Genomic DNA, 26,520 nt, shown 5'->3' with positions numbered 1-26,520 from the left:
GAAGGAAAAACAGGGTAATACAAAGCATTAAGGAAGTGGAAGATGTCATTATCTCGTTGGTTAAAAAAATGCATGTTGCTACCCAGCTCTGGACTTTTTGAGGGCGGAGCCTTTATCTTAGCTCCCATAATGTACCAGGAGGAATTCAGCAAATGTTTGTTTAACTTAAATAAATTTTATCCCAGCCTGCTTTCTCTACTGTACATATCTCTAACCAAACAAATGCCCAGAATCTCTCTTAAGAATATTTGTGTGAATATATTTTAGAATTTAGGGTATTGGAATCCTGTTCCCAAAAATTGCTGCATTCTGGAGAGTATCAAAAGCCTGAGGTCAACCAGCTCAAGAAATATTTTTAAAAATGGTTAAGTGCTAGGTACTATTTGAGGTACTTCTAGTGGGGAAAGAAGAACAGTAAACATGTAAACAGACAATTTCAGTTACTGATAAAATGCTGTAAAGAAAGTCTGAGGTGGAAACAAGCTTGGCATGTTCAGGAACTAGAAAGAAGACGAGTGTGCCTGGAGAATGAGAAGAATGGCAAAAGATAATGTTGTAGAGATTAGGTGAGGGCCAGACCATATTGGCTTGGTGGACATTGGCAAGGGGTTTGCATTTTATTTTGGAAGCCATTATAGGGTTTTATTCAAATGGCACAATGAGATTTTAATTTTGTCTTAGAAATGTCACTCTAGTGTCTGCATGATGTAGACCAGTTAAACTGCTGCAGTGGTCCAGGCATGAGATTAGTAGCTTGGTCCTAGGACTATAGTAATTGAGATGATGAAAAGTAGCCAGATTTGTGATATATTTTGGAAGTAGAGCTGATAGGACTGATAGATCAAATGTGGGGTATAAAGAAAAGAGAAGATCAAGGATGACTCCAAGGTTTGGGGCCTGCATAACTAAGTAATATCTTTTACGGAGATAGGAAATGCTTGGGGGTAGAAAATCAGTACTCTTGGCCATGTGAAGTTTAGGGATTACTCCACATTCATGAGGCAGATATTTATGGAACACCTAACATGTCCCAGGCACTGTGCTGAAGATAGAGAGATGAATAAGGAACGCAGAATTCTTGCTCTCATGGGGCTTACATTGTAATAGAGAAGATCGACATAAACCAAATAAATAGAAAACATAATATCTGGTGCTGATTGGCACTACGAAGAAAAATAACAAGGTAAGGAGAAGGAGATTGGGAAAGGGGAGATATTCTAGATAAGATTGTCTGGGAAGGGATCCCAGAGGATATGACATTTAAGCAGACACCTGAATGAAGTGATGATGCAGTAGAGAAGAAAAGATAATTATAGGAGTGAAATCTTTGAGAAGGCAAATGGGCTTGGGACCTGGGGTGCAAGTGGAAAGATTGGCCTTAGTTAGGAATAGGAACTCTTCACCTCCTATTTTAGGTGGAGTGTGTAGTTACAGAAGCAGGAAGGTTGGCGGGATTGGTGATGGAAAGATAATTAATTCTCCTCTGGTGTCATCTGTTTTCTCTGTGAAGTGGGAGGCAGTATCATCAGCTGTGGCGCGGCTCTGGGGAATGGAAGGGAAGAGGATGTTAGAGATAGGAAAGTGAATTTAGTAGAGAAGTGTATTAATGTAGTGCTTGGCCATTTTAAATACTTGATCATGATTTTGAAGAGAGTTTAGTCAGCATGATTGCATGATTTTTCTCTAGCAACATTCACCTACTTGAGCAGACACAGAATAAGAGAATAAGTAACAGATTGGATTGGGGTTTTACCAGGTGAGTTCAACAGGGTAATTGGACCAAGGAAATTAAAGGTATTTATAAGGGAGGAATTAATGGTAGATAATGGATTCTAAGCTGAGTAAGGCAGGGAGCCAATACTTGAGGGAGCTCATGGATGACTTTAAAAGAATAGGAGGTAATTGGCTTTTTTCAACTGTGAGGTCCAGATTCCAAGCCTAAGTCTTTAGCTGCCTAGATGCCAGGAGTCCAGTATGTATCCCTGTTTGTCCCTTACTTTACCTTACTCCTCTCTTTTAAGAGACTCACAATTAAAACTTTATTTTTTTGCCTGCCCAAGCAATCTTAAGGAAATTTGAAATTTATCCTTTGAGAATGGAAAGCAAGGAGCAGCTGGGCATTTTGTGCAAGAACCTTTGAAGTGAAGAATGAAGAGCAGGTTTCAGAGTAGCTTGTTGAGGAAAGCACTGGCCCCTCCATGCCACCAAACTGCCTTTCTAAAATATAGGTCTGCTCATAACCCTCATTCTTCAAGAAGTAATCATTGGTTCCCCAGATCTATAAGATGACATATATAAGCTGGCCATAACCTATGGTTTTTTTGAACTTCATGTTCTATCACTCCACCTTTAGCCAGGCTGATCTGGGAATACTTGTCTTTACTGAGCTTTGCTGCTTCTGTCAGTGTGTGTGTATGAATGAGACGGGGAGAATTGAATAATGAAGCTGTTTATAGATACTGGAGGACTAAAAGGGAAACTGTTGTGAAGGCATTGCTCATCACTAACACTGTTTATATCTAATTACCATATGTTTGGTTATATATAACATTAATATCAGATTAATTTAGGTATATGTAATTATGAACCCGTATGTGTGTAGTCTTTCTATTCATATAACATAGTTGTTCACCACTTTAAAATATTGGAGGGAACACTAACTAGGACTACATTGTAATGAAATTTTTGTTGTATGACTGGAAATAAATTTTCTTAAATGGAATCAGAGATCAGGTTGCTTCATATATTAGAGTATTATATCTGACCACCATAAATAAAACCCTGAATTTAATATCAGAAAATATCTTTAATCCAAATACTTTTTACTTTAGTCATAAACTAATCTGAAAAATAGAATACTAAATTTCTATATTTTGGTGTAATGTTTAAGAATGAGTTTTTTTTTTTAATCTCTTTAAAATTATATGATGTCTTAACAATTTGGTAACAACAGAATTCTTTCAACTCTTGCATACCTTTTCATTCTACATTCCCAAATAAATTTGGTATGGTTACTTTCATTTTTATATAGTGTACTTTCTATTCCAATTATACAAAATTTTCAAGAAGATCTCTTCCCACTCTCAAAATAGTTTTTTGAATACATTTGTACTTTTCTTGCTACATTAATTATGTGTCTCCATACATAAGTATTGTGTGTACATATATATATTGTATATGGCAGATACATTTTCATGTGGTGGCTATCATAGCAGAGTTTGATGTAGACTGTATTTGATATTTAGCTGAAGAAACTTTTTTTTTAACATCTTTATTGGAGTATAATTGCTTTACAATGGTGTGTTAGTTTCTGAAGAAACCTGTTTTTCAAAGTTGTTCTTCCTTTTAACATTTTTTCCTATTGCTCCCTCCCTTTTTTTTTTTTTTACTTAGGGTAAGATTTAGTGAAATATTTACTGATATGTTTATTGTTTTTGAAACAGGTATCGATTAAGGAACAAAAAGATCAATGCAACTGTAAGAACGTTTCCTCTTCTAAATAAAGTTGGTGTAAACAACACTGTCACAACCACAGCCGGAAATGTCATTTCTGTCATAGGAAGTACTGAAACAACGGGGAAAATTGTTCCAAGTACAAACGGAATTTCAAATGCAGAAAACAGTGTTTCCCAGCTAATTCCTCGTAGTACTGACAGTACATTAAGAGCTCTGGAGACTGTGAAGAAAGTGGGGAAGGTTGGCACTAATGGTCAGAATGCTGCTGGGCCTTCTGCAGAGTCTGTAACTGAAAAGTAAGTATTAGGTAAAAATGTTTAACGTGAGTAATTTAGCCTTTTTATAAGTACCTGAGTATTTTTATTTATCCTGAGGAAAAGCAGTTAATCAGAATTTTTATGCAGAATGTTTCATGTAGTAGAAAAAGCACTAAATACCAAAAAAGTTGAGTTCTAGTCCTGGATCTGCAATTGAATAGCGGTGACCTTGGAAATTCACTTCAACTCTGGGTTTTGTTTTCTTCAACTGTAAACTGAAGAGGTTGGACCAGAATTCAGTTTTTCTCACCTTATTTCCTTGAACTTTAGGATTGAGTCCATAGAGGTGCCAAAAAGGAACTAAGTAGAAACCTAAGCAGGTGAGATGCTTGAGCCTCTAGCCCGTTTCAATTAGAACAGTTCCACTTTATGCTCTGTAATGATGTGTAGTTGTTAAGAGGGAAATCTTTTAAAGCCAAACTCTGGGTTCAAATTCTGGCTCAGTGTTTCCCAGCTGTTTGATCTTAGGCCGGTTACTTAATCTGTTTTCCTCAGTTTACTTATCCATAAAATTGGTATAATAATACTACCTGCTTCATATGTTGGTTGTGAGGATTAAATGAGTTAATACTGCAATGTGCTTTGAATAGTGCCTGCCACATAGCACTCACTGAATATCTGCTGCTGTTATTATAACTACCAGTATTATTATTACCATTATTGTTGTTTTGGGGTTTCAGCATAAGATTTAATTTGGAGGAAAGGTTTTGGTACTTTAAGAAAAAAGTTTTGGGCTTCCCTGGTGGCGCAGTGGTTGAGAGTCCGCCTGCCAATGCAGCGGACACGGGTTCGTGCCCCGGTCTGGGAAGATCCCACATGGTGAGGAGCGGCTGGGCCCATGAGCCACGACCACTGAGCCTGTGCGTCCAGAGCCTGTGCTCTGCAACGGGAGAGGCCACAACAGTGAGAGGCCCCCCCAAAAAAAGAGTTTGGCTTTATTCATCAATAGGTTTAAAAAAAAAAAGAAATAAGTTTTAAAACTTCCCGATTATCTGAAAAGTTACTTCCACCTCTAATATCTCAGGCTTTTGTATTCTTTTAAGCCTCTTAAAATCTGAGCTAAAGCATGTTTAGATTGTTGCCCATAAATAGTCTGTCAGTGTCTATTATATACCTTTTGGAGAAAAAGCGTTATGCTAGGCACACAGTAAATTGCTAGGGATTTCAAATAATAAATGGATAGGTAGACATTTATATCCTTTATTTCTGCAATTAGCATGTGATAGGGAAATTTGTTTATCAGAGGATCCTTATAATCTTCCCTCAGAGAGATCTTCGAAGAGATAAATCAGAGAACATTGTCTAATTTAGCAAATGTTATTTACACACTAATACTGAGCTCTGATTTTGGCACTCTTGAAAATACATGAGAGTGCTGCAACTGAGACGTAACACAGCCAAAAAAAATAAAGAAAATTTTAAAAATAAAGAAAAAAGAAAATACATGAGATGTAAAAGATATCTGCATTTAAGAAACTTATGAAGACATAGTTGGGGAGACAGCATTTACATAAATGAAGCAATATTGGGGTTGGATTAAAGGATAGGAAAATTTTATATTGCTAGGTGAAATATGATAAGATTTAGATAGGTAGGTTGGCACCAGATTATGGAGGTCTTGTGTTAAATATATTTAGAAAATGAGCTTTTGAAGGGTTTTGGCAAGGTAAAGTTGTAAAACCATTTTATATTCATCCGGTGAAATGTTACTCAGCCATTAAAGAATAAGGTACTAGCACATACTACAATATGGATGAACCTTGAAAACATTATATTAAGTGAAAGAAGCTAGATACAAAAGCCAAATATTGTAGAATTCCATTTATGTGAATGTCCAGAATAGGCAAATCCATAGAAGACAGAAAGTAGATGAATAGTTGCTAGGGGCTGGGGCTGGGGGACAAGGGGGTGGGGAGTGAATGCTAGTGAGTACAGGTTTCTTTTAGGGGTGGTAAAAATGTTTCAGAATAAGATAGCAGTGATGGTTGCACAGCCTTGGGAATATACCAGAAATCACTGAATTGTACACCTTACAAGAGTAAATATATCTTAGTTTTTAAAAAAATGATGGACTAGAGAAAACAACTTTCAAAAATAAATCAATCCCGGTAAATAAATCATTTATTCATTCAGAAATTGATATGTGCCAAATACCAGGACAACTGGCATAGTTAATGAAAATGAAGTAGATATACTCCCTGCTTCTAAGTCTTCCAGTGTAGTTTGGGAGACAGACATAAACAGATATCATATAATATATTCTGAAAGGTACTGTAATGGAGTTGTGTTTCAAGTGTTATTAAAACACAAAAAATAACAATAATTCTACCTGGAGTTACTGTGGAAAATTTTTTAGAGTTAAGGTGATGACACCTGAGCCATTCCAAAAGTATGGCTAATTAGGAAGGAAGGGTCTTGTCAGTAGAGAAAGCAGCACAGGCAAAAAGCATGTAGGTAAGAGGGCCTGCTGCAAAGGACAGCCTAGAATCCTAAATTCATCTAGAATCTAGCTGTCTGGCTAGAATGGGACTGAAAGTTAGCTTTTTCCTTAAGTCTGGATTTTTGGGATAGCTTGCATGATTTCATAAGGCTATGAACCTTGTCATGGATTTTGGTACCTTTTTCCTGCAAAGTCTAAGAATTTGTCCTTTCAAAGTACTTATCTGAATTTTATGGTATATAACATTCTGCTGTGGAGGACCAGATACTCTATGTAAAGCACTTAGAATAGTTTCTGGAATGTGCTCATTAATTGATTAGTGTTACTTATTATTGTTAAGAGGAAATCCTAATCATTTTCCGTGTTGCCTTTATTGAACTTCAAAATATAAGCACAGCACTAAAATATCTTTAAACTCTAAGCCATTTGTACTTACTACTATTATCCACAGTTTCTTATTTTCTGCATTTTAATACACAATTACACATAGAAGTAAACATCTGCTAGACTAATCTCTGCTAGACTTAAAGGCAGCCCATACTCCTTGTTATTTATACTCTTGCTTTAAAAGAGCTTCTCTAGTTTGAGAAAAACCCTCTAATCTAGTTGAGATGCAATGTATTGAATTCCTGCATCATTAACAAGATCTTTTTCTTGCATCACCACATATCTCAGCTCTGCCAAAGTTTGACTTCTTCAGAGGGCCTAAGAAGCCATGGTGAGATCCTCTGGAGCTGATCGCCTGGTGAATCAACAAAGAAAATCCTTTGTGTTTTTAAAAAAAAAAAAAAAAGCTTGTGTGTTTTGCATCAATTTAATGAGTAACCATTTCGTTGGCATTCTGTTCATCTAGCAGATATTTACTGAGTACCTACTACGTGGCAGGAACTTTTCCATTTGTCCAACAAATATTTACTGAGTGCCTCCTGTGTGCCAGAAACTGTTTTAGATCCTGGGCATGTAGCAGTTAACAAAATGGACAAAAATGGCCTTTCTTCAATAAGTTTACATTTCAGCTAATCTAATGCTTAATATTTAGAGCAGTCCTTCCCTTTACATATCTGTCTTATTTGTGTCAAAAAATTCTACTGGTAAACTATATTGTTTCTGTTGAGAAGTTATTGAACAGGATTTTTTTTTAACTTCCAGTAGGAAAAATCTTTGTTTAAAGTATGAGTAAAAAGGGACTAGTGGGTCACATTGTGCCTGGGATTTGTTTGCAGTTTTTGGTTTTGTTTTTCACCCTCACCAAAATATGAGATCTGTTACTATAATCTTGTGAATTAACAGTGTCAGGTGGTAAGGAAATTCATGGCCTTATTTGTCACTGTGGAAATACCTGAAGCATTTGCTGTTAGTGGTCACTATAATTTAATGAACCATTTCTACTGAGAAAGACTTAACAGTCATAGATAGTGATTTATCATTTGCCCTTGTTAAATTTTCTCTCCAGTAAAATTGGTTCTCCACCCAAGACTCCTGTAAGTAATATAGCGGCTACCTCAGCTGGGCCCACTAATGTTGGAACAGAGCTGAATTCTGTGCCTCCCAAATCCAGCCCATTTATAACTAGAGTACCAGTATATCCTCAGCATTCTGAAAACATTCAGTATTTTCAAGATCCAAGGACTCAGATACCCTTTGAAGTCCCACAGTACCCACAGACAGGTAAGTAATTTTAGACAATTCTAAGAAAAAAAGAAACTACAATATAACATTTGTTGTAATAAGTTAGTGAATCATTTATATCTGTCTAGAAAATCTACATTAAAAAATTAATCCTTTGGACTATATGACCCCTAAGTTTTCTTCCTGTCCTAAGAATCTATGATTTTACATACCAGTAGTTTTAAGAGTCTCATTCCTACGAATCAAATGTAGGGTCAATGGATGAGCTTTAGTAAGTTCTGTATGTCCTCTGAAATAAGTATACTAAATGTTTGGTTTATATATACTTTAAGTATAATTTTGGAAAGACAACGCACAACTTACATAGATTATGAAAGAGGTCTTTAACCTCTGCTCCCCAAAAGGTTAAGAATCAGTGATGTAACTAATTACTTAATCTAAAACCTGTGGCAATACATGGCCTAGAAGGAAATTTACCAGCCACCTGTTAATAGCTCATCAAGTGTTTTTAAGGAGCAGTTTAACAAATTATTGAACATTAATGATTTTCATATAGTGGTGTCTTGAAAGTGTGTAGTGTCTTTCTAAACCAGGGGTAACTAAAGTAAAGTTCAAAGCTTATTTTATTTTCCAACATTAAAGGCTGCTTTAGACTTTAAACCATTACAAAATGTTAAATTTTACTAAGATTACATTAAATATTCCTCTTTCCAATTTTCAAGGATACTACCCACCACCTCCAACAGTACCAGCTGGTGTGGCTCCCTGTGTTCCTCGCTTTGTGAGGTCCAATAATGTTCCAGAGTCCTCCCTCCCACCTGCTTCCATGCCATATGCTGATCATTACAGTACATTTTCGCCTCGAGATCGAATGAATTCTTCTCCTTACCAACCTCCTCCTCCGCAGCCGTATGGACCAGTTCCTCCAGTACCTTCTGGAATGTATGCTCCTGTGTACGACAGCAGGCGCATCTGGCGCCCACCTATGTACCAACGAGATGACATTATTAGAAGCAATTCTTTACCTCCAATGGATGTGATGCACTCGTCTGTGTATCAGACGTCTTTGCGGGAAAGATATAACTCATTAGATGGGTATTATTCAGTGGCTTGTCAGCCACCAAGTGAGCCAAGGACAACTGTGCCTTTACCAAGGGTAAGTGATAATGGAAATAGGAATGCTGATGTAGTGTAGTTGTTAAGACTCTAGAGTCTGGTGTTAGACCATTCAGGTATATATCCTGGCTCCTCCACTTACTTATTGTGTGACTTACGGAATTTTACTTGACTTCTCTATATCAGTTTTTTCGTATTTGATGGAAATCATAGTAGTACCTACCTCATAAAGCTGTTGTGAGGATTAAATCAGAAAAAGCAAAGCTCTTAGAACTGGACCTGATGCATATTCATGCTCAATAAATGTTATGTTTGGATACGAAACTGATGAGAAGGTAAAAAGAAATCTTCAAAATACAAAGATAGGGCCTATTTTTAGTATCCCCACGTATATACATATGATTTTCCTAAACCAGAGAAGTGAGTGCTCAGATTTTACTTTTAACATTTGACTAAATATTAACCCTTTCGTTTAAGTGTATGGAGAATAGGCTAGGGTGACTTCCCTACTGTATTTTTTTTTTTTGTCCCAACAATATAATAAATGTTCACATTATTTCCACAGAGCGTAGTTAAATTTATTTACCACTCCCTAGATGATTAAGATTGTTTCTTTTATCCCCCCTTAGGAACCTTGTGGTCATTTGAAGACCAGTTGCGAGGAGCAGATAAGAAGAAAGCCAGAGCAGTGGGCACAGTACCACACTCAGAAAGCACCTCTTGTCTCTTCAACTCTTCCTGTGGCAACACAGTCACCAACACCACCTTCTCCTCTATTCAGTGTAGACTTTCGCACTGATGTAAGAAAGGTTTTAATTACTTGATGTTGCCAGGGATAGGTCAGACAACTGACTTCAGAGCACTCGTTCAAGCCAGAGTTAGCTATGTTGGATATTTTGCATTGGTTTGGTGGCAGTTGAGTTTAATTCAATAAGCACTGAGTATGTAAGCACTATGGCTAGGCATTGTGATACTCTGAAGGCCACTAAATCACAGTCCTTTTTCCACCAAGAATTCAAAAATCTTTCCAGCAGTATAGTTCTCATTATTTTTATGGCTTTTATTAATAATAAGATTTATATCCACCATTTATTGAGCACCTACTTGTGCCAGGCACTGTATTAAGCAGTTATTTTATTTAATTCTTACAGAATCCTTAGGGGGCAGGTATTACCCATATTTTGCATGTTAGGAATCCTACTCAGAGAAGTTAAGTAATTTGCCCAAGTAGTAAATTCACCCTGTAAGTAGCTTGGATTTGAATTCTGATCTATCTGAGGCATTTCTTCCCTACTTCACAAGAGGTGCAGAAATGCCTACTGTATTATTTATGGTGTTTTAAATCACTGTTAATTATTGTTATCATTTCAAAACAAGTTTTTGTACCAGGATTATTTTAATGTACCCTGTTTTCAGTACTGTTATATTTAGAGCAAACCATTAATTTTTTTTTTGATTCATCTGGTTTATTTCCTATCCCTAGAGATACTAAAATAAAATTTTTTTCTAGTCTTTTCATTAGGAAAAATTTCAAACATATGCGAAAGTAGAGAGAATAGTAATAAACTCCATGTACCCATTACCCACAATTATCAACTCAGCCCATCTTCTTTCATTTGTACCCCCTCTTCCTACTGGATTATTTTGAAGTAATCCTAGACATCATATTTTTCCATCCATAAATATTGAATTTTTAAAGTAGATCCAAATTTATCTCATCAAACTTGTACTTCTTCAAAGCAGCTAACCATCTTGACAAGAGTGATAGAATTGCCACTTGCTTAATATAAAAATGTATTTGTATTTATCTGTGTATGTGTATGTGTGTGTTTTCTTTTGCTTTTTTCATTTTTTAGAGCACTTTGTACCATGTTAGGGGCATGCTATAAATTGTTGATTGGTCTGTATAGTATCAGTCAGGGGTTCCTTATGAGTTCTTAAAGGACAAAGTAAAAAAGAGAAGGCATTCTCTTTTCTATTAATATGTAATATAAATACAAATAATATAAATACTATTTGTTACTTATTACAGTTCTTTATATTAGTTGTTGAATGTTTAATTGTTCACTATAAAGTGCTGTGAATTCTATAATACTTTATATTAGTTACAAGTTTGTAAATTTAAATTTCTTACCAATTGCCTGTGCCTTTTTTTTTTTTTTTTCTTTTTTTAATCAGTTCTCTGAAAGTGTGAGTGGCACAAAATTTGAAGAAGATCATCTTTCCCATTATTCCCCCTGGTCTTGTGGCACCATAGGTTCCTGTATAAATGCTATCGATTCAGAGCCCAGAGATGTAATTGCTAATTCAAATGCTGTGTTAATGGTATGATTTGGGGGGCAAGGGTTGTCGTGCATGTTGACTCAAGTTTTAGAATGATTGAATGCTTTCATCTTCATATCGTTGGTATGTTACTCATCTGTAAGCAGCAGAGTTACATTTAGGTAAGCCTGAAATAAATTGCACTTAATGTTTAAATTATTTGGGCATAGTTGAGTGTTTTAAAGTAGATGTTGGGTTATCATTGAGATATACAGCTAATGTTAAATTTACCAGAAAACTTAATTTAATGTCTTTTGAAAGCATGTACTTGTATTATTAGCTGAAGTAATTGCCAACAATCTTTTTATTGATTTTCTTTTATTTGTGCAGGACCTGGACAGTGGAGATGTTAAGAGAAGAGTGCATTTATTTGAAACTCAGAGAAGGACAAAAGAAGAAGATCCAATAATTCCTTTCAGTGATGGACCTATCATCTCAAAATGGGGTGCAATTTCTAGATCTTCCCGTACAGGTTACCATACCACGGATCCTGTCCAGGCCACTGCTTCCCAAGGAAGTGCGACTAAACCTATCAGCGTATCAGGTGATCCATTTAACTAATACTTCACCTGATATGTTCTAGCACTGTGCTTTTTAATCCTCACTCTGTTAGATACAGAACATTTCTCTCCGTTTAACAGCCACAGTAAACTCAGAATTAAATGGCTTAGCCAGGAGAACATGGCTAGTTGGATAAAATATGAATTTTTGGGAAAAGTATACATTCACACCTATATTTGATTTTTCACTTTTCTGATCATTGTTTCTTTCTACGTTTCTATAGATTATGTCCCTTATGTCAATGCGGTTGATTCAAGATGGAGTTCATATGGTAATGAAGCTACGTCATCAGCACATTATATTGAACGGTAACGTTATGCTTAATTCTTTAGGATTCTCTATTCTCAGAGTACAGATCCTACTCCCAGTTATTCATGAGCTGTGCTTTGCTAGTTTTAGCTATATAACAAATTTCTGGAAAAAATTTTACATTTGGAATAATGACTGAAACTTTCAGGGTTGATCTGTTATGTAAAACATATATATAGGACTTCCCTGGTGGCGCAGTGGTTAAGAATCTTCCTGCCAGTGCAGGGGACACGGGTTTGAGCCCTGGTCTGGGAAGATCCCACATGCCACGGAGCAACTAAGCCTGCGTGCCACAACTACTGAAGCCCGCCTGCCTAGAGCCCATGCTCCGCAACAAGAGAAGCCACCACAATGAGAAGCCCGCGCACTGCAACAAAGAGTAGCCCCCGCTCGCCACAACTAGAGAAAGCCTGCGTGCAGCAATGAAGGCCCAACTCAACCAAAAATAAATAAATTAAAAAAAATATATATATATATATATATAGTATATAGTCGTTATATAGTCATTACTGCTTTATTTGCTTCATTTATTTCACTTTTATAACAGTGAACATATTTTTCTTTAAAGGGACAGATTCATTGTTACTGATTTATCTGGTCATAGAAAGCATTCCAGTACTGGAGACCTTTTGAGCATTGAACTTCAGCAGGTAGGCTCTGTGTCACTCAGCTTTGAATTTTTTAAAAAATAGAATGACATTTAAAAGTTATGGATGGAAGCTGACTTTACTTTTTTTTTCCTCTAGGCCAAGAGTAACTCGTTGCTTCTTCAGAGGGAGGCCAATGCTCTGGCCATGCAACAGAAGTGGAATTCCCTGGACGAAGGCCGTCACCTTACCTTAAATCTTCTAAGCAAGGAAATTGAACTGAGAAATGGAGAGGTAAGGAAACTGAACCTCTCAGCTTCATGCCCAATATATTTGCTGTTTGCTGCTGTTGCATGTTATTTTATGCCATTACTTAGTGCAAAATTTGGCTTTTTCTGGTGGATGATTGCTTTTAAAACTTAAGAGTAGAAATAAAATTGTAGTCCCAGATTTCTTTTTTTAGATCAATCATTGGGACTCCCATTTTAATTTAAAAGGGAAGCCCCAGTTTCCACAGATATGAAATTACCATTTTTCTTAATTACAGAGTGATTATACAGAAGATGCAGCTGATACTAAGCCTGATAGGGATATAGAGTTAGAGCTTTCAGCACTTGATACTGATGAACCTGATGGACAAGGTGAACAGATTGAAGTAAGTACTGCAGTCACACATCTAGGAGGCTTTACTCCATTGGGAATTAAAGTACAGAATACTTTCATACTGAAGGATTAACATTTTATTTTCATAGGAGATCCTGGACATACAGCTTGGTATCAGTTCTCAAAATGATCAGTTACTGAATGGAACAGCAGTAGAAAATGGGCATCCAGTCCAACAACACCAAAAGGAGCCCCTGGAGCAGAAGAGACAGAGTTTAGATGAAGACCATGTGATTCTGTGAGTGTTAGACATAAAATTCATAACCAGTGGGCATAGGGCATGAAGAAAAAGAAATAGATGCATTGTTAAATTCATTTTTGGTTTTATCCTATGAGGGGAAGACCTTACGTAATAAGGCAATGATTTGGTCAGTCTGGATTTTTAGGAGAGGAGAACTAAGTTTTAACTAACCAAGTGGTCCATTTTAGTAGCCTAAAACTTGTTTTTTGTTGGGATAAAAGTTTATGTTTATGCTGTAGCATCAGGTTATACTTCCTCTAACTGATAGCCAAACATCAAGACTACAAAATGGAGAACTAAAACCTAAATGAAGGGTTTCCCTTTTTAAAAATCTTGCTAAGATATTTTTGGCCTTTAGTATATAATTACTGCCAAAAATATGGGCTAATCTTGAACTTGATAGTTTGTTGGCCTTAAATTAACCAGTGTTCTAATTTTTTATTATAATTTTTGGAAAATGGGACTTCTTTAGTGACCTCCGATACTTTTTAGTGAAAAACACATGCCTTTGCTAGGGGCTCTTCAAGTGTGTTACAACTTTTATTCAGCATGTATGGTTACTCTTAAAAGTTTTCACTTAAAGCTAATTCGTTTTCAATGTCATTTATTCTCTCCCAGGGAGGAGCAAAAAACAATTCTGCCGGTAACTTCTTGCTTTAGTCAGCCACTCCCAGTGGCCATTAGCAATGCGAGTTGCCTCCCTCTTGCCACATCTGTCAGTGTTGGCAACCTCATTCTGAAAACTCATGTTATGTCTGAAGATAAAAACGACTTTTTGAAACCTGTTGCAAATGGGAAGATGGTTAACAGCTGAAAAGAGGTTCATCTTTCAAATCTGTGACCATACCATGGAAGCATTTACACTAGCTTTTTATATATATAATATATATTATATAATGTATATTTTTTTTAAAAAAAAGATATTACTGGGGGCATCCATTTCCTGTGGACTCTTTGATACTTCAAGCCCTCTTGCATTAGCATTATGAAAAAAAAGAAAATTTACTTTACTAGGGTAACACGTTCACTTTCCAGAAGTGATTGGAATTTGGACATTTAACTTAAGCTTCAAGCAGCTTTTTATGAGTTTGTAGCAATCCGGTGCAGTAACTGAGCCATTTCCTATTTTAAATGGCTTCTATAGAAAATTAACAACTCAGTTATTAAACTAGCAGGATCCTACAATGATACATCTAGTGAAAGTAGACTTAATTAACTTATTTATTTCTATTTTATGTTTCACTGAGAGAAATTTCCATCTCATTCCAGCTGCTTTATTTATCTTTTTCATGGGACTTTGCATGGATTTTTTTTTCTCTTTTTTTTTTTTTTAAATTTTGAAGAGTGGAGTTAGATGTTCTTACCATAGAATTTTACAGGGTTATATACTAGCTTTCTTTACTGCATTATATGTAGGAGTGTGGTGCAGTGCTTTTATCTGTAGCGTTTAAATTTTTTTTCAATTTTCCATTTTTCAAAAATAGTTTCTGCTTTGTTAATATTTATACACAGGCTACTTGTTGAAGTAAGTAATTAAATATATAACCAAGTGCCTAAGTCTTTCAGCTGATGTACTAGATATTAAATTCTCCTAAGTTATGCAGAATCGTTTTTACAATTTTGATAAATTATGCACTAATGTAATGGCAGTTTTTTAAAATGCAGATTTAAGCCTGTACATTATGAATCTGATGACTTGGCAAAAGAATCAGGTGCTTTCAGCTTTCTTGAGAAAACCCTGTATGTAGTGTTTGCACTGACTAACAAGATGGTATTGCTGGGTTTTTAATTTAAACTAATTAATTTGGATGTTCATTGCATTATCTTGGTTAAATATTGTTTATTGTTACTTCATGTTGGGGTTTAATTTTCCTTGTTTTTCTGACTGTTAGGTTGATAAGACTATGAACCATGTAATAATAGAACATTGGCTAACCTTTATTCATACTTAAAAACATGAATAATTTCTGCCCTGCTAAAATGTGACTGAAAAGTGTTTTGACTTGGCATCTGAAAGTATGCAGTATGTTCAACCAGCCAGGCTCCAGATTTGTGGGAGGTATTTTATTGAAACCTAAATTTCAGTCAACATTTGAAAACAAAAGCTGGGCATTCCTTCTGGGTGATCTTACCTGTAGTTTGTGTCTTTGTTTTTCCCCCCATTTCTTTAAGATTAGTTTGACTTTTACTATTATTTTTAATTAACTTCTGTGAAGTTGTTTACTCTGAAAATTGTACTGGAATATTTTAAGCCAAGCTGATCTTTCACCAGGTGTACTGTATGTAAGGGCTTTTCCTGCTAGCAAGATGCTTAAACAGGATCATGTTATTGGTCGTCTGAGCTATTTAGTTGTTTTACAAAACCACAGCATTGTATCAGATAAGATTTTGATAAAAAGTTTTGTGCACATTTCCAGGGGCGGGAGGGTTGACATTTCCCTGAAATTTCTTGATCAGAATGAGTAAATACTGGTGTTTGATACCTGTCTTAATGAACATGCTCATAAGGTGACTGATAAGTTGTAAATATACCTGAGAAACAAAGGGGTAGTTTTGATATTCTGGTGTCAGTATGGAAGATCTTACACATTTGTTTAATACTCAAATGTATGAAGATGTTTGTTTGTAGCATAACAGCACAGTAGCCTTGACTTAGTTTCCTTGGTTAGTACTGTACCTTTTTGCCATGGCCAGTGCCCCCATCCCTACAAGGACATTTTATTTATTTCACTCTGTAACCTGAAATGAATAGGAACAAGAGTTTTAAACCATGTTACATTAACTTATTTCCGACATTATAAATTAGCCTAGGATATTACAGGAACGTGATTGTTATATAATTTATATCAGAACCTTTCTATAAATATGCGCTTATTACATTTGAAATGCTTCCAATGTACTTTATTTGCTGTTTGTATTTCCAAAAGGATATGCAAACCAGTATGTCTATTTCATGGATATTTAAATAGTGAGATCTTCCATGTTGAAGGTAATGTATTTTTTTTTAAGATTTTAAAATTGCTATTTTGTTACAAAATAGAGACCTATTAACAGTTTGAGAGCTCCTTATGTGCCCTCAGGGAAAGAACCCTCTGTGCAACAGAACTACGCAAAACATCTTCAGCACGTTCTGAGGGTGAATATATACTACATAAATTGATCTTGTGTATTTAACCTTATCTTTTTAATTTTAAAATTGAAGTTTTGAAACTTGGTTGTGCTCTGCTGGAGGGGGTTGGGATAAACTGCTTAGGTGTTTGCCTACTTGTCCAGTGAAATTACATTTGCATCAGTGTATGTATATACCTGCCAACTTATTGGTATGTCTCAGAACATTTATATTAAAATAATGCTTGTCTTGCAGCAGGTGATCCCATAAAACAGTAACTCCCTGTTCTTAAAAACTTACTCTCTTCCTCACTAACAACATAGGAATTGTTTCTATGTTGGGATTTTTCGGTATTGCATCCTTTATGTAGTGATCATCTTCTCTTTCTCATGGTGTGTTGGATGTGAAACAAAGACATTGGTTCTCTGCCATTTGAGAAGGAAGAGCAGTTTATCTGATCCTTTTTATGAAAGGTACCTAATGATACCATAAAGGAAAAAATTACAAATCGGACCTAGAATGTGACTTTTTAAAATAGGGGGCATTCCCTGTCATTTGACCGTTTACCAACATGTTGTGATGCACATATTTTTGAAATCAAAGGATATAAAGCAATAGGAGAGGAAGTTTGTAATGTTGTCAACTAAACTGCATATGTGGTGTATGGTCTAATAAGGAAAAAGTAATCCGAGGTCTGGAAAGTGGGAAAATGGTGAGGCTTTGGTTTTGTTCTGACTTCTTGTGTTTTTAAAAATTTCTAGTCCCATTCTGAAGACCATGTGCCTCATTCAGATACTGTGATGTAGCATCAGTAGTTCTTTCTTTGTGGTCTCATTTCATCTTAGGAATCCTGGGAAAGTTACTTAAGTATGTCATCTAGTTGGTAACTGAACAAAGCAGATTCCTTTGCCTTTCCTGCCATGACTTACTTTCAATACCATCTAGTAAACCAGCGTCATGCATGAAAGTTGTGCATCGTAATTTTCAAGAGAAGGTACTTCAATGGGTCAGTGGCACTGATGTTTTTCCTAGTAACTGTTGACTCTCACAAGAGGATAGTAAAAGAAACCTATACTAGAACTGAAATTTTCCATTTGTATGGATCTGGTCACTTTCACTCAAGTTTCAAGTTGATTCTAAGTTTATAAAGCACATCCCAGTTTTATATGCTGCCTTGAGAAAATTACCAGATGCACAGTGATTTGTAGGAATTAAAAATGGGATCATTTAAACATTTGAAAACATTGTTTTAAAAACCATCTAGCTTGCTTTTGCATTTTAGATGTTAAAGCCCATGTTTTCTTGTTAACAGGCGTGGCGTTTGTAATGATCAGATTCAGCATGTGATTTCAACTTTGAATATTTCTTCCCTAGCTTCTAGAGTCATTTTCTGAGCAGACTGTCACCAGTATTGGTGACTAATCATTCAAGGGGAAAGTTGCATTGCAGCTATGTATTAGTTTCCTGGAAGAACTTTCCCTGTGTTTTAGTGAATGAAGAGTGTTAATGGGATCACTTACTGTAACTCCTTCTGTATAAGAACCCCTTCTGCAAGCAGAACACAAATGAACATGCTCAAGGAGTATCTCATTTTCTGGGTAAATTGAATAAATTTGCTAGTTACTCCTTTATAGTCGTGGTTTCTTTGTATCCCTTTGCTGGCAAGGGAATACAAGGAGTCAAGGCCACCAATCAGAACACCCCACATTTGAGTGGAGTCCTGTTTTTACTCCAAGAGCAGTTATTCCCCCAAGTCTGAAATTGGCAGTTTTTTTTTCTTTTTTTAAATAAAAAAATTTAAATATCCTTAAACCAGTGGAACACAGACACTGGCTGCACTTAGTACTGCCACAAGCCAAGGTCATTTGCATATATTCCATCAATCTGTCAAGAATTAGGCCTCACTTTATAACCCAAGGCATGGAAGTGCATGCATTCTCTTAGCTGGGCAAACAATTATACTGTAGTTGTGATACAACACATGTGGCTTTTATTTGTACTGCACATATCCACTGTACAGCCACTTGGGAGTATCGTGGTTAGCTTGCAGCAACTGCTGTCTGCATTTATACTGTTTATTGCATATTCTTTTCCCTGGAAGTGAAAGAGAAATGTTTTTCTTGTTGCATTGATTACATTTTATAAATTTGCTTAGCTGGAAAGTTTGGGAAAAGAGGCCTGTTTGTCAATTGTACAACCGATTGTGAAGCTCTAGTGTGAATATTTTTACGTCTGTATTAGACATTTTCTTTGCAAATCTATTGTTCGATTGAAATGTAAATGAAATTAAAGATGGTGTACACCCATCATGTAAAAAGCAGGCACCATCTCTAAGATGGATTTAATGCTCATTTTTAAGGCATATACTCAGCTTCTATTTAAAACTATAATTTAAAATAATTCTGTACAATGAAATGGGGAATATATATGGGAATAAATTCTATTCCATTTATTTCAATTTGAATTTCCAAATTGTAATGTTTCCCTTTGTGCTATAGGAATAGGATTAAATGGGGGAAGGCTGGGATTCATAAGGCCTGTATATGGGGGGAGGGCAGCGATGGAACAATGAGGGTTGTGATGATAGTGAATAGCAAAGAGTGAATTCTGTGTGTTTTTGCTGTAGCACTGAAGTGAAGAGATATTAGCTTTGGCTGTTCACAGAATAGAGCATCATGATTTTCAGTGTTTGAGAGAAAATTGATGGAAAAAGTTTGCAGTACTTGACATGTATTTGCATGCACAAAATAAAATTATTTGTCCACCTTAAAAGTTGTTTGTTTAGTGTCAATATTAAGTTTATAGTGCATTTTAGTTATCTTGACTTCCTTGGTAAATTTTTTGGTTTAACTAAGCTACCAGGTTACTCCTTAAGATTTAAACAATCACCTTGCCTCATGCATTCATCACTGGGAAGGATCTGAAAGAAATGAATAGGCCAGGGAGGTTGAAATAGTCCTCAATTCAATCAATCACTTTGTTCATTCAATATAGAGTACTTTCTGTATGGGAGATGAGGGTGTAGATAATACTAGCAGTTCACAGTCTAATGGAGAAAATAGGACAAATAGATAAATAACGAATATGAAGCAATATATTACAGAAGTATGAAGACTGTTCTGTGGAACCTCAGAATGTAACAGAAAATGGCCTGAGTGATTCTAGACACCATTTTCACTGGGCCTTGAGTAGTTTTACTCATTCACTCAACTGATGAATTTTAAGCCCGTCTGTGCTGGTCATTAGGGTTGAAGGTCAGTGAAACAACAAGCCCTCTCTCTAGAAGCTCTCAGGGTGAGAAATGGGAAAGACAAATCTGAATAACCAGCTCAGTGAGCTATGTTCTTGTATAAGGTATATGGAAACTCCAAAAGGGAAATTATGGAGTGGATGGTAGTGATAGTGAGCCAGAGGAACTGCTTCTTTGAGAAATGACCTCAAAGAAGGGCATTTCTTTGTAGGCTGAATAATATTTCACCAAGCAGAGCTAAGGGGAGAAAACACCTGAGAACCTACTGTAACTTCACAACAACCCACTCTGTATCCTAACAGCCCTTCACTATAAATATTATGATCCCTGTTTTGTATTTGAGATGTTAAGTAACTTGCCCAAGACCTTGTAACTAGAAAGTAAATGGAGTCAGACTTCTGATTCAAGTCTTATTCTACCTTCCAAAGATGGTGATGGTGATGGTTGGAACCTATTTTAGCCATAAGTGTTACAGTGGAAGGAGTGTTTGAAGAATAGCTTAACTAACTCTTAACAGCACTTAATATGTTCCAGACACAGTTCTAAGTGCTGTAGGTATATTATCATCTAGAACCATTATTGTCACCATTTTACGGATGAGAAGACTGAGGCAGAGACCTTAGAGAATTTGTCCAAATTTGTCCAATTTGTCCTATTTACCTCATCTAGCTATGTGATCTGATCATTGAGATCAGATCACATAGCTAGATGAGGTAAATAGGGACCTTTATGAAGGACACTAAATACTAAAGAGACTGTTAGGGAGTCTTGGAAGTTAGAAGATCTGATTGATTTGGGTTTTTAGAAGATCACTTTGGTAGTAGTCTGAGGTGAAGCTGGAGATTGACCAGCAGGGAGACCAGGCCGACAATCTAGGTAAGAAGTGTTTAGGGCATGGCCAAAGAGAGGATGGAGGAAGAGATGGATTTGAAAAGTAGGAGAGCGCAATTGACAGGATTTGTTGTAGAGGAAGCCTACCAGACATCTCCACATTATCATGGATTAAATTTGGCTTAGAATCCCAGACCTCGTTGCTGAAAACAGACCGATATTTGTGAAACGGGTGATCTTGTATAAGCCCTGGCGTGATCATTGAGATCAGGAAGAAGAAGAGGAAGAACCATGGATAGTTGATCCAGGCAAAGGAGAGGAAACTTAACTGAAGGAAATGAAATCCCAGGAAGATTTTTATTTTCTTTATAATTGACACCTATTGGAGTAATGATCGTGCACTTTAACAAAGATTTTTTATAACTGAAAACTCAGTAATGCAGTGGTTCCAAACTTACCTGCACATGGCAATCACCTAGGGAGCTTTTAAAAAATCCCAAAGCCCAGATCACACCCCAGACCAATTAAAACACACTCTCAGGAGGTGGGATCAAGGCATCAGTACATTTGAAGCTCCCCAGGTGCTGCCAATGTGCAGAAAAGTTTGGGAACCACTGCCATAAAGAATGAAAATGGGTTTGGGGCCTGTCTTAGCCCAGGTGCATTCAATAACATCCATCATCAAATGTTCAGGCCTAGGTAGTTTAGAGAGACTCACTCAACAAATATACTTTTGAGAATCTACTTCGTACTGGGCATTAGAGATATAGTAGTGAATTAGTCCCTAACTTCATGAAACTTACATTGTAGTTCTAAGTACTGTGGGCAGTTTTAGATAGGGCAGTCTGCCGAACATCTTCATTTGGATCTCAAACATTTCAGACATAACATGTCCAAATCTGAATCCCCAAAGTGTACCTCCAGTCTTCCCCGTTTCAGTTATTTCCCCCTTGACTATTCCTAGTCCAGCAGCAAGTCCTGTCAGCTCTGCCTTCAAAATAAATATTCAGGGCTTCCCTGGTGGCGCAGTGGTTGAGAGTCTGCCTGCCGATGCAGGGGACACGGGTTCGTGCCCCGGTCCAGGAGGATCCCATATGCCGCGGGGCGGCTAGGCCCGTGAGCCATGGCCGCTGAGCCTGCGCGTCCGGAGCCTGTGCTCCGCAACGGGAGAGGCCACAGCAGTGAGAGGCCCACGTACCGCCAAAAAAAAAAAAAAAAAATTCAGAATTTGACCACTTCACCACTGAGGTCCAAGCCACAGTTATCTTTCACCTGAACTGTGATGGCTTCCTGTTCTCCCTGCTGCTGCCCTTGCCTCCCTTCAGTTTATTCTCACTACAGCAGCTACAGAGATCCTCTTAAAATGTCAGTTTGATCACTTCACTCTTGTGCTCAAAACCCTCCAAATGCTTCTCATCTCACTCAGGGTGAAAGCCAAAGTCTTTTCTTTGATACTTTGTTCACTATGCTCCAGCTGCACTGGCCACTGAGATCTTCACCAGGCCAGCCAGGCATGTTCCCATCATAGGGCCTTTAGCCTTGCTGTTTTGTAAGGGTAGGAGGCTTCCCAACCCCTGTAAGAATCTTCATCACTAGATCTCTCACATTCTTCAGGTCTTCACTCAAAAGTCAACTCAGTGAAAATTAGATGCAGAGTAATGGGGGTGGAGGGTCTGGGGAGTGCTATTTAAAATAGATGTTTTAACCCAAGAGACTGGATGAGATCAACTGAAGTTGTTTTTGTTCTGTTTTGTTTTACTTTATATTCTGAAATAATTATAGATTCACAGGAATTTGCAAAAATAATACAGAGAGGACTCATGTACCCTCATACAGTTCCGCCAATGGTAGTATCTTACATTACTATAATATCAAAACCAGGAAATTGACATTAGTAACAATCTACAGAACTTACTCAGATTTCACTCGCTTTCATATGCATTCATCTGTGTGTGTGTGTGTGTAGTTCTATTCAGTTTTTATCACATGTAGATTTGTGGAACCACTACAACTCTCAAGATAACAGAACTGAAAAAAAAGATAACAATTGTTCCATCACCTCAATGATCCCTTGTGCTACCCCTTTATATTCATGTTCATTCCCCTCCCTTACCCCCATTTTCCTATCCCTGGCCCCTAGCAACCACTGATATCTTCTCCATCTCTGTAATTTTGTCATTATGTGAATGTTATATAAGTGAAATTATGCAGACTGTAACCTTTTGAGATTGGCTTTTTTTTACTCCGCATAATTCCCTTGAGACCCATCCAAATTGTTGCATGTATTAGTAGTTCATTCCTTTTTATTGCTGAGTAGTATACCATGGTATGGACATAGCACATTTTGTTTAAACATTCACCCATTGAAGAACATGTGGGTTGTTTAGATTTTTTGACTATTAACAAATAAAGCTGCTATGAACATTTGTGTACATGTCTTTGTGTGGACATTGTTTTTTGTTTCTGAAGTATTTTTTGAGCAGATAAATTAGTGTACTTGGTCAACCTCTGTAGGAAATGGATAAATTCAACTATATGGTCTTAACTTAAAAATGGACAAATTCCTTCAAAATACAATTTACCAAAACAGATACAGGATGAAAAGGAAAATTGGAATAACTCTTGTATTAGTTACCTATTATCACATAACAAAGTACCCTCAATTTAGCAGCTTAATGCAATAACATTGTTTCACAGTTTCTGTAGGTCAGGAATCTGCATGTGACTTAGAGGAGTCCTCTCCTCTGGGTCTCTCACAACCTAGGCGTTAGCTGGCTCTGTAGTCATCTCGTGGCTCTCCTGGTGAAGGGTGTGCTTCCAAGCTCACTCCCCTTATTATTGGCAGGATTCAGTTCCTCCTGAACTGTTGGAATGACGGCCTCAGGTTTTCATTGGCTGAAGGTTGCCCTAAGTTTTCTGCCACTTGACCCTCTCTGTAGGGCAGCTTACAGTCAATATGCTAGCTTGGCTCATCCAAGCAGCAAGTAGGAAGAACCTGGGACCAAGCGGGGGGTGGGGTCCAGGTTGCATTCACGCCTGCACAAGAGAGAGGCAGCACGCAATAAAGTCACAATCTTTTATAGCCTAACCTTGGAAACAATAATCCCATCGGTTTTGTCACTTAGAAGCAAGTCACTAGGTCCAGACCCCACTCGGACCGATAGAGCTCCCAAAGACCCCTGCCTGGTATCCATGTCCTGGCATAAGCCTCTCACCTGAGTGTGGACTGGACCTAGTGACTTCTTTATCCCCCATCAGGAGATAAAAACCATAGAGGGAATGTTTGACACAAAAGAATTATTAAAATTTAGTAGATGAGCGACTATAAGATTAAAGGAAATCCCGTATGGTATCCTATGGCTTAGGGAGAGTAACTAAGGAAGGACAGACTTGGAAAGGGGCCTCTTATCAAGACTGGGGTGCAGACCTCTTTGGAGCAGGTGAAGTTCAGCCCACTGGGCAGCAGAGAAGTTTGCTGGTTTACCCAGGCTGGGACTGGTTGCTGGCAAGCAGAAAGCAAGTCTAGAACACAGGCGAGCTGCAGAGGAGCCTGTGGAGGGAACTGGCGCCAGTGCAGACAGGAGGCCTTCAGGACACTGATTTCCATGCTGAGAGGGTCACAGGAAAATTATTGCTAGTCCAGACAGAGGTTGCAAGGTCATCAAGGAACCACATGTGCTGGGCCTGTGGCTTGGAGAAGAACCCACTGCATGTCCTTACAGCAACACCACTGACCACAGTCTCTCCTCCTCCAGTGCCCTCTAGTGAGGAAGCTTATCATTGTGCTCACAGCAAAGGAGAGATGCTTAAAGGAATTCAGTCCATTATTGCAAAGCAAGAAGGGTAAATTGAGAGCTGAGAGACAGATTATTTATTGGCACAGGGACCATTTTAGAAGCTGCCTGCCATAGCTTTGTATCTACTAAACAAGTGAAATTCATTATGAAAAGCTTCCCACAAAGAAAACTCCAGGCCTCACGATGGTTTCACAGGTGAATTCTATTAAACATTTAAGGACAAAATAACCTCAGTTTCACAGAAGCGCCTTCAGAAAATGGAGGAGGAGGGAACTTCCTAACTAGTTTTATTAGATGAATAAAACCCTGGCATCAAAACCTGACAATAACTTTACAAAAAAATTACAGCTCAGTATCCCTTGTGAACATAGATGCAAAAATCCTTAAAGTGTTAGCAAATCCAGATAGTTATATACATATAAATTATAATACATCATGTCCAAATAGGGTTTATCTCAGTAATGTAAGGTTGGTTTAACACTTGATCAACCAGTGTAATCCACCATATTAATCAGAATACAGGTTATATTTGTTATTATAAGGTCTCAAAATGTAATGAAGCTCCATTCTGATTGGCTTACAGAGATTAAAAATGTATATGTAAATAAGAGAAACCGAAATATTTCTAAAAAAGAAAAAATTTGCCTCTTACATTGTTAAGTGTGTGGGCTATTTAAAGAAAAATATTGTTACTAAGAATATTGTTACTAAAGCTATGAAAGCAAAGAGGTTTTCTGATTTTCTCAGATGCTTTCAATCAAAACCTTAAAAAGAAATGTAATTGCTTCTTAAAGACAATCCAACATCTAAGGTAAATTTCAATTTACAAAATTAAGGCCTACACTAAAGATACCAATTAAAAAAAATTTTTTAAAGCATTATATAAGGAAGTAGCCCTTACTGGTTTTATATTCATTAATACAAAAAGAAGTTTAATTGCTGTCTAAAAGTTGTTTAATTTCTAAATAAGAAAGATGTGTTCAATTGCCACAAACTGGCCCCACGCTGACAGGGAGGGAGGGAAAGAGAAAGACCGGTTATTTCAAACAATCCTCATACTGGTTGATGTCATCCAAAACCATCTTTAGACCTTTAACACTTTCATAACAAAAATAATCCAAGTGGCAGGGACAAATCTGTTCTAAATTTACAAAAATATTGGTGGAAAAAATTTTATCTGGGCAACTCAGTGGAGGACCAAATCTTGTTTTATCTCTAATTATTATGACCTGGAAAAACTATAAGGGTAGAGCAAGCCTTGGAACCCAGCTTCGAGGCATTTAAGCATTTCTATATAAATTTCATTCAGTTACTTCAAAACTTTAAATATGTTTAATAATAGTTTGTAAATCTTCTGGTTGGATCAAGATTTTCCCTTGATAAAAGGCAAATGCTTTAACAGCTTATTTTGGTTTTCCCACTAGGGAATACCTTCAATACTCTCTATGGATAAACAAAAACCTTACATTACAGGTAAAATACCTGACAAACTATAAATTACACATGGTACTCTCATTAAAAGGAAACTTCACTATCCACATCATCCCCAGATATTGGTAAGATAAATGGAGTGGTCCTGATGAATACTGTTAACTATCTCATGTACACAGTCGTTTTCCTGACAGATGCAAACTACACTCCCAGCAAGGATACCACTGGATAATCCCTCTATAATACACAACTAGGAGAATGAATATATTAAAAGAGACCAATGAAAATGAATCTTAAAACTGTAAATTTACATTTAGACTTGCATTTTATTAGTTTTCTCCTCTTTCTCTTAACTTTTCACCTTTTGTTTATTCCTGTTTTCTGTCCCCTCAACTCTTTAAGCTGTGTAATTTACAATGATAGCTATCTTTTCCTTTCTGGCTTTTAATTATGTTACCCAA

General features: G+C 36.9%; 1 protein-coding gene across 5 annotated transcripts in view; it reads left to right on the top strand.

The window, feature by feature from the left end:
* Nucleotides 1-26,520, top strand: part of RC3H2 (ring finger and CCCH-type domains 2) — a 61,838-nt gene that overhangs the window by 31,885 nt on the left and 3,433 nt on the right. For 2 of the 5 annotated variants that reach the window (XM_022578795.3, XM_089913711.1), the window contains exons 10-21: nt 3,444-3,752; nt 7,667-7,881; nt 8,565-8,998; nt 9,588-9,758; nt 11,137-11,283; nt 11,611-11,824; nt 12,065-12,149; nt 12,719-12,800; nt 12,897-13,031; nt 13,285-13,392; nt 13,490-13,638; nt 14,260-23,265. In XM_022578795.3, the coding sequence (XP_022434503.1) occupies nt 3,444-3,752; nt 7,667-7,881; nt 8,565-8,998; nt 9,588-9,758; nt 11,137-11,283; nt 11,611-11,824; nt 12,065-12,149; nt 12,719-12,800; nt 12,897-13,031; nt 13,285-13,392; nt 13,490-13,638; nt 14,260-14,455 (2,245 nt within the window). In that variant the 3' untranslated portion in view covers nt 14,456-23,265. Of the gene's footprint in view, nt 1-3,443; nt 3,753-7,666; nt 7,882-8,564; nt 8,999-9,587; nt 9,759-11,136; nt 11,284-11,610; nt 11,825-12,064; nt 12,150-12,718; nt 12,801-12,896; nt 13,032-13,284; nt 13,393-13,489; nt 13,639-14,259; nt 23,266-26,520 lie in introns of those variants that run through there. The other 3 variants (XM_089913712.1, XM_089913714.1, XM_089913713.1) reach the window with 3 other exon arrangements.

This window comes from Delphinapterus leucas, chromosome 6, assembly GCF_059928025.1.
Source record: "Delphinapterus leucas isolate spDelLeu-1000000601 "Yukka" chromosome 6, BTC_Dleu_Yukka2, whole genome shotgun sequence".
In the NCBI taxonomy this organism is placed as follows: domain Eukaryota; kingdom Metazoa; phylum Chordata; class Mammalia; order Artiodactyla; family Monodontidae; genus Delphinapterus; species Delphinapterus leucas.
This window is presented reverse-complemented; position numbering and strand designations above follow the sequence as displayed.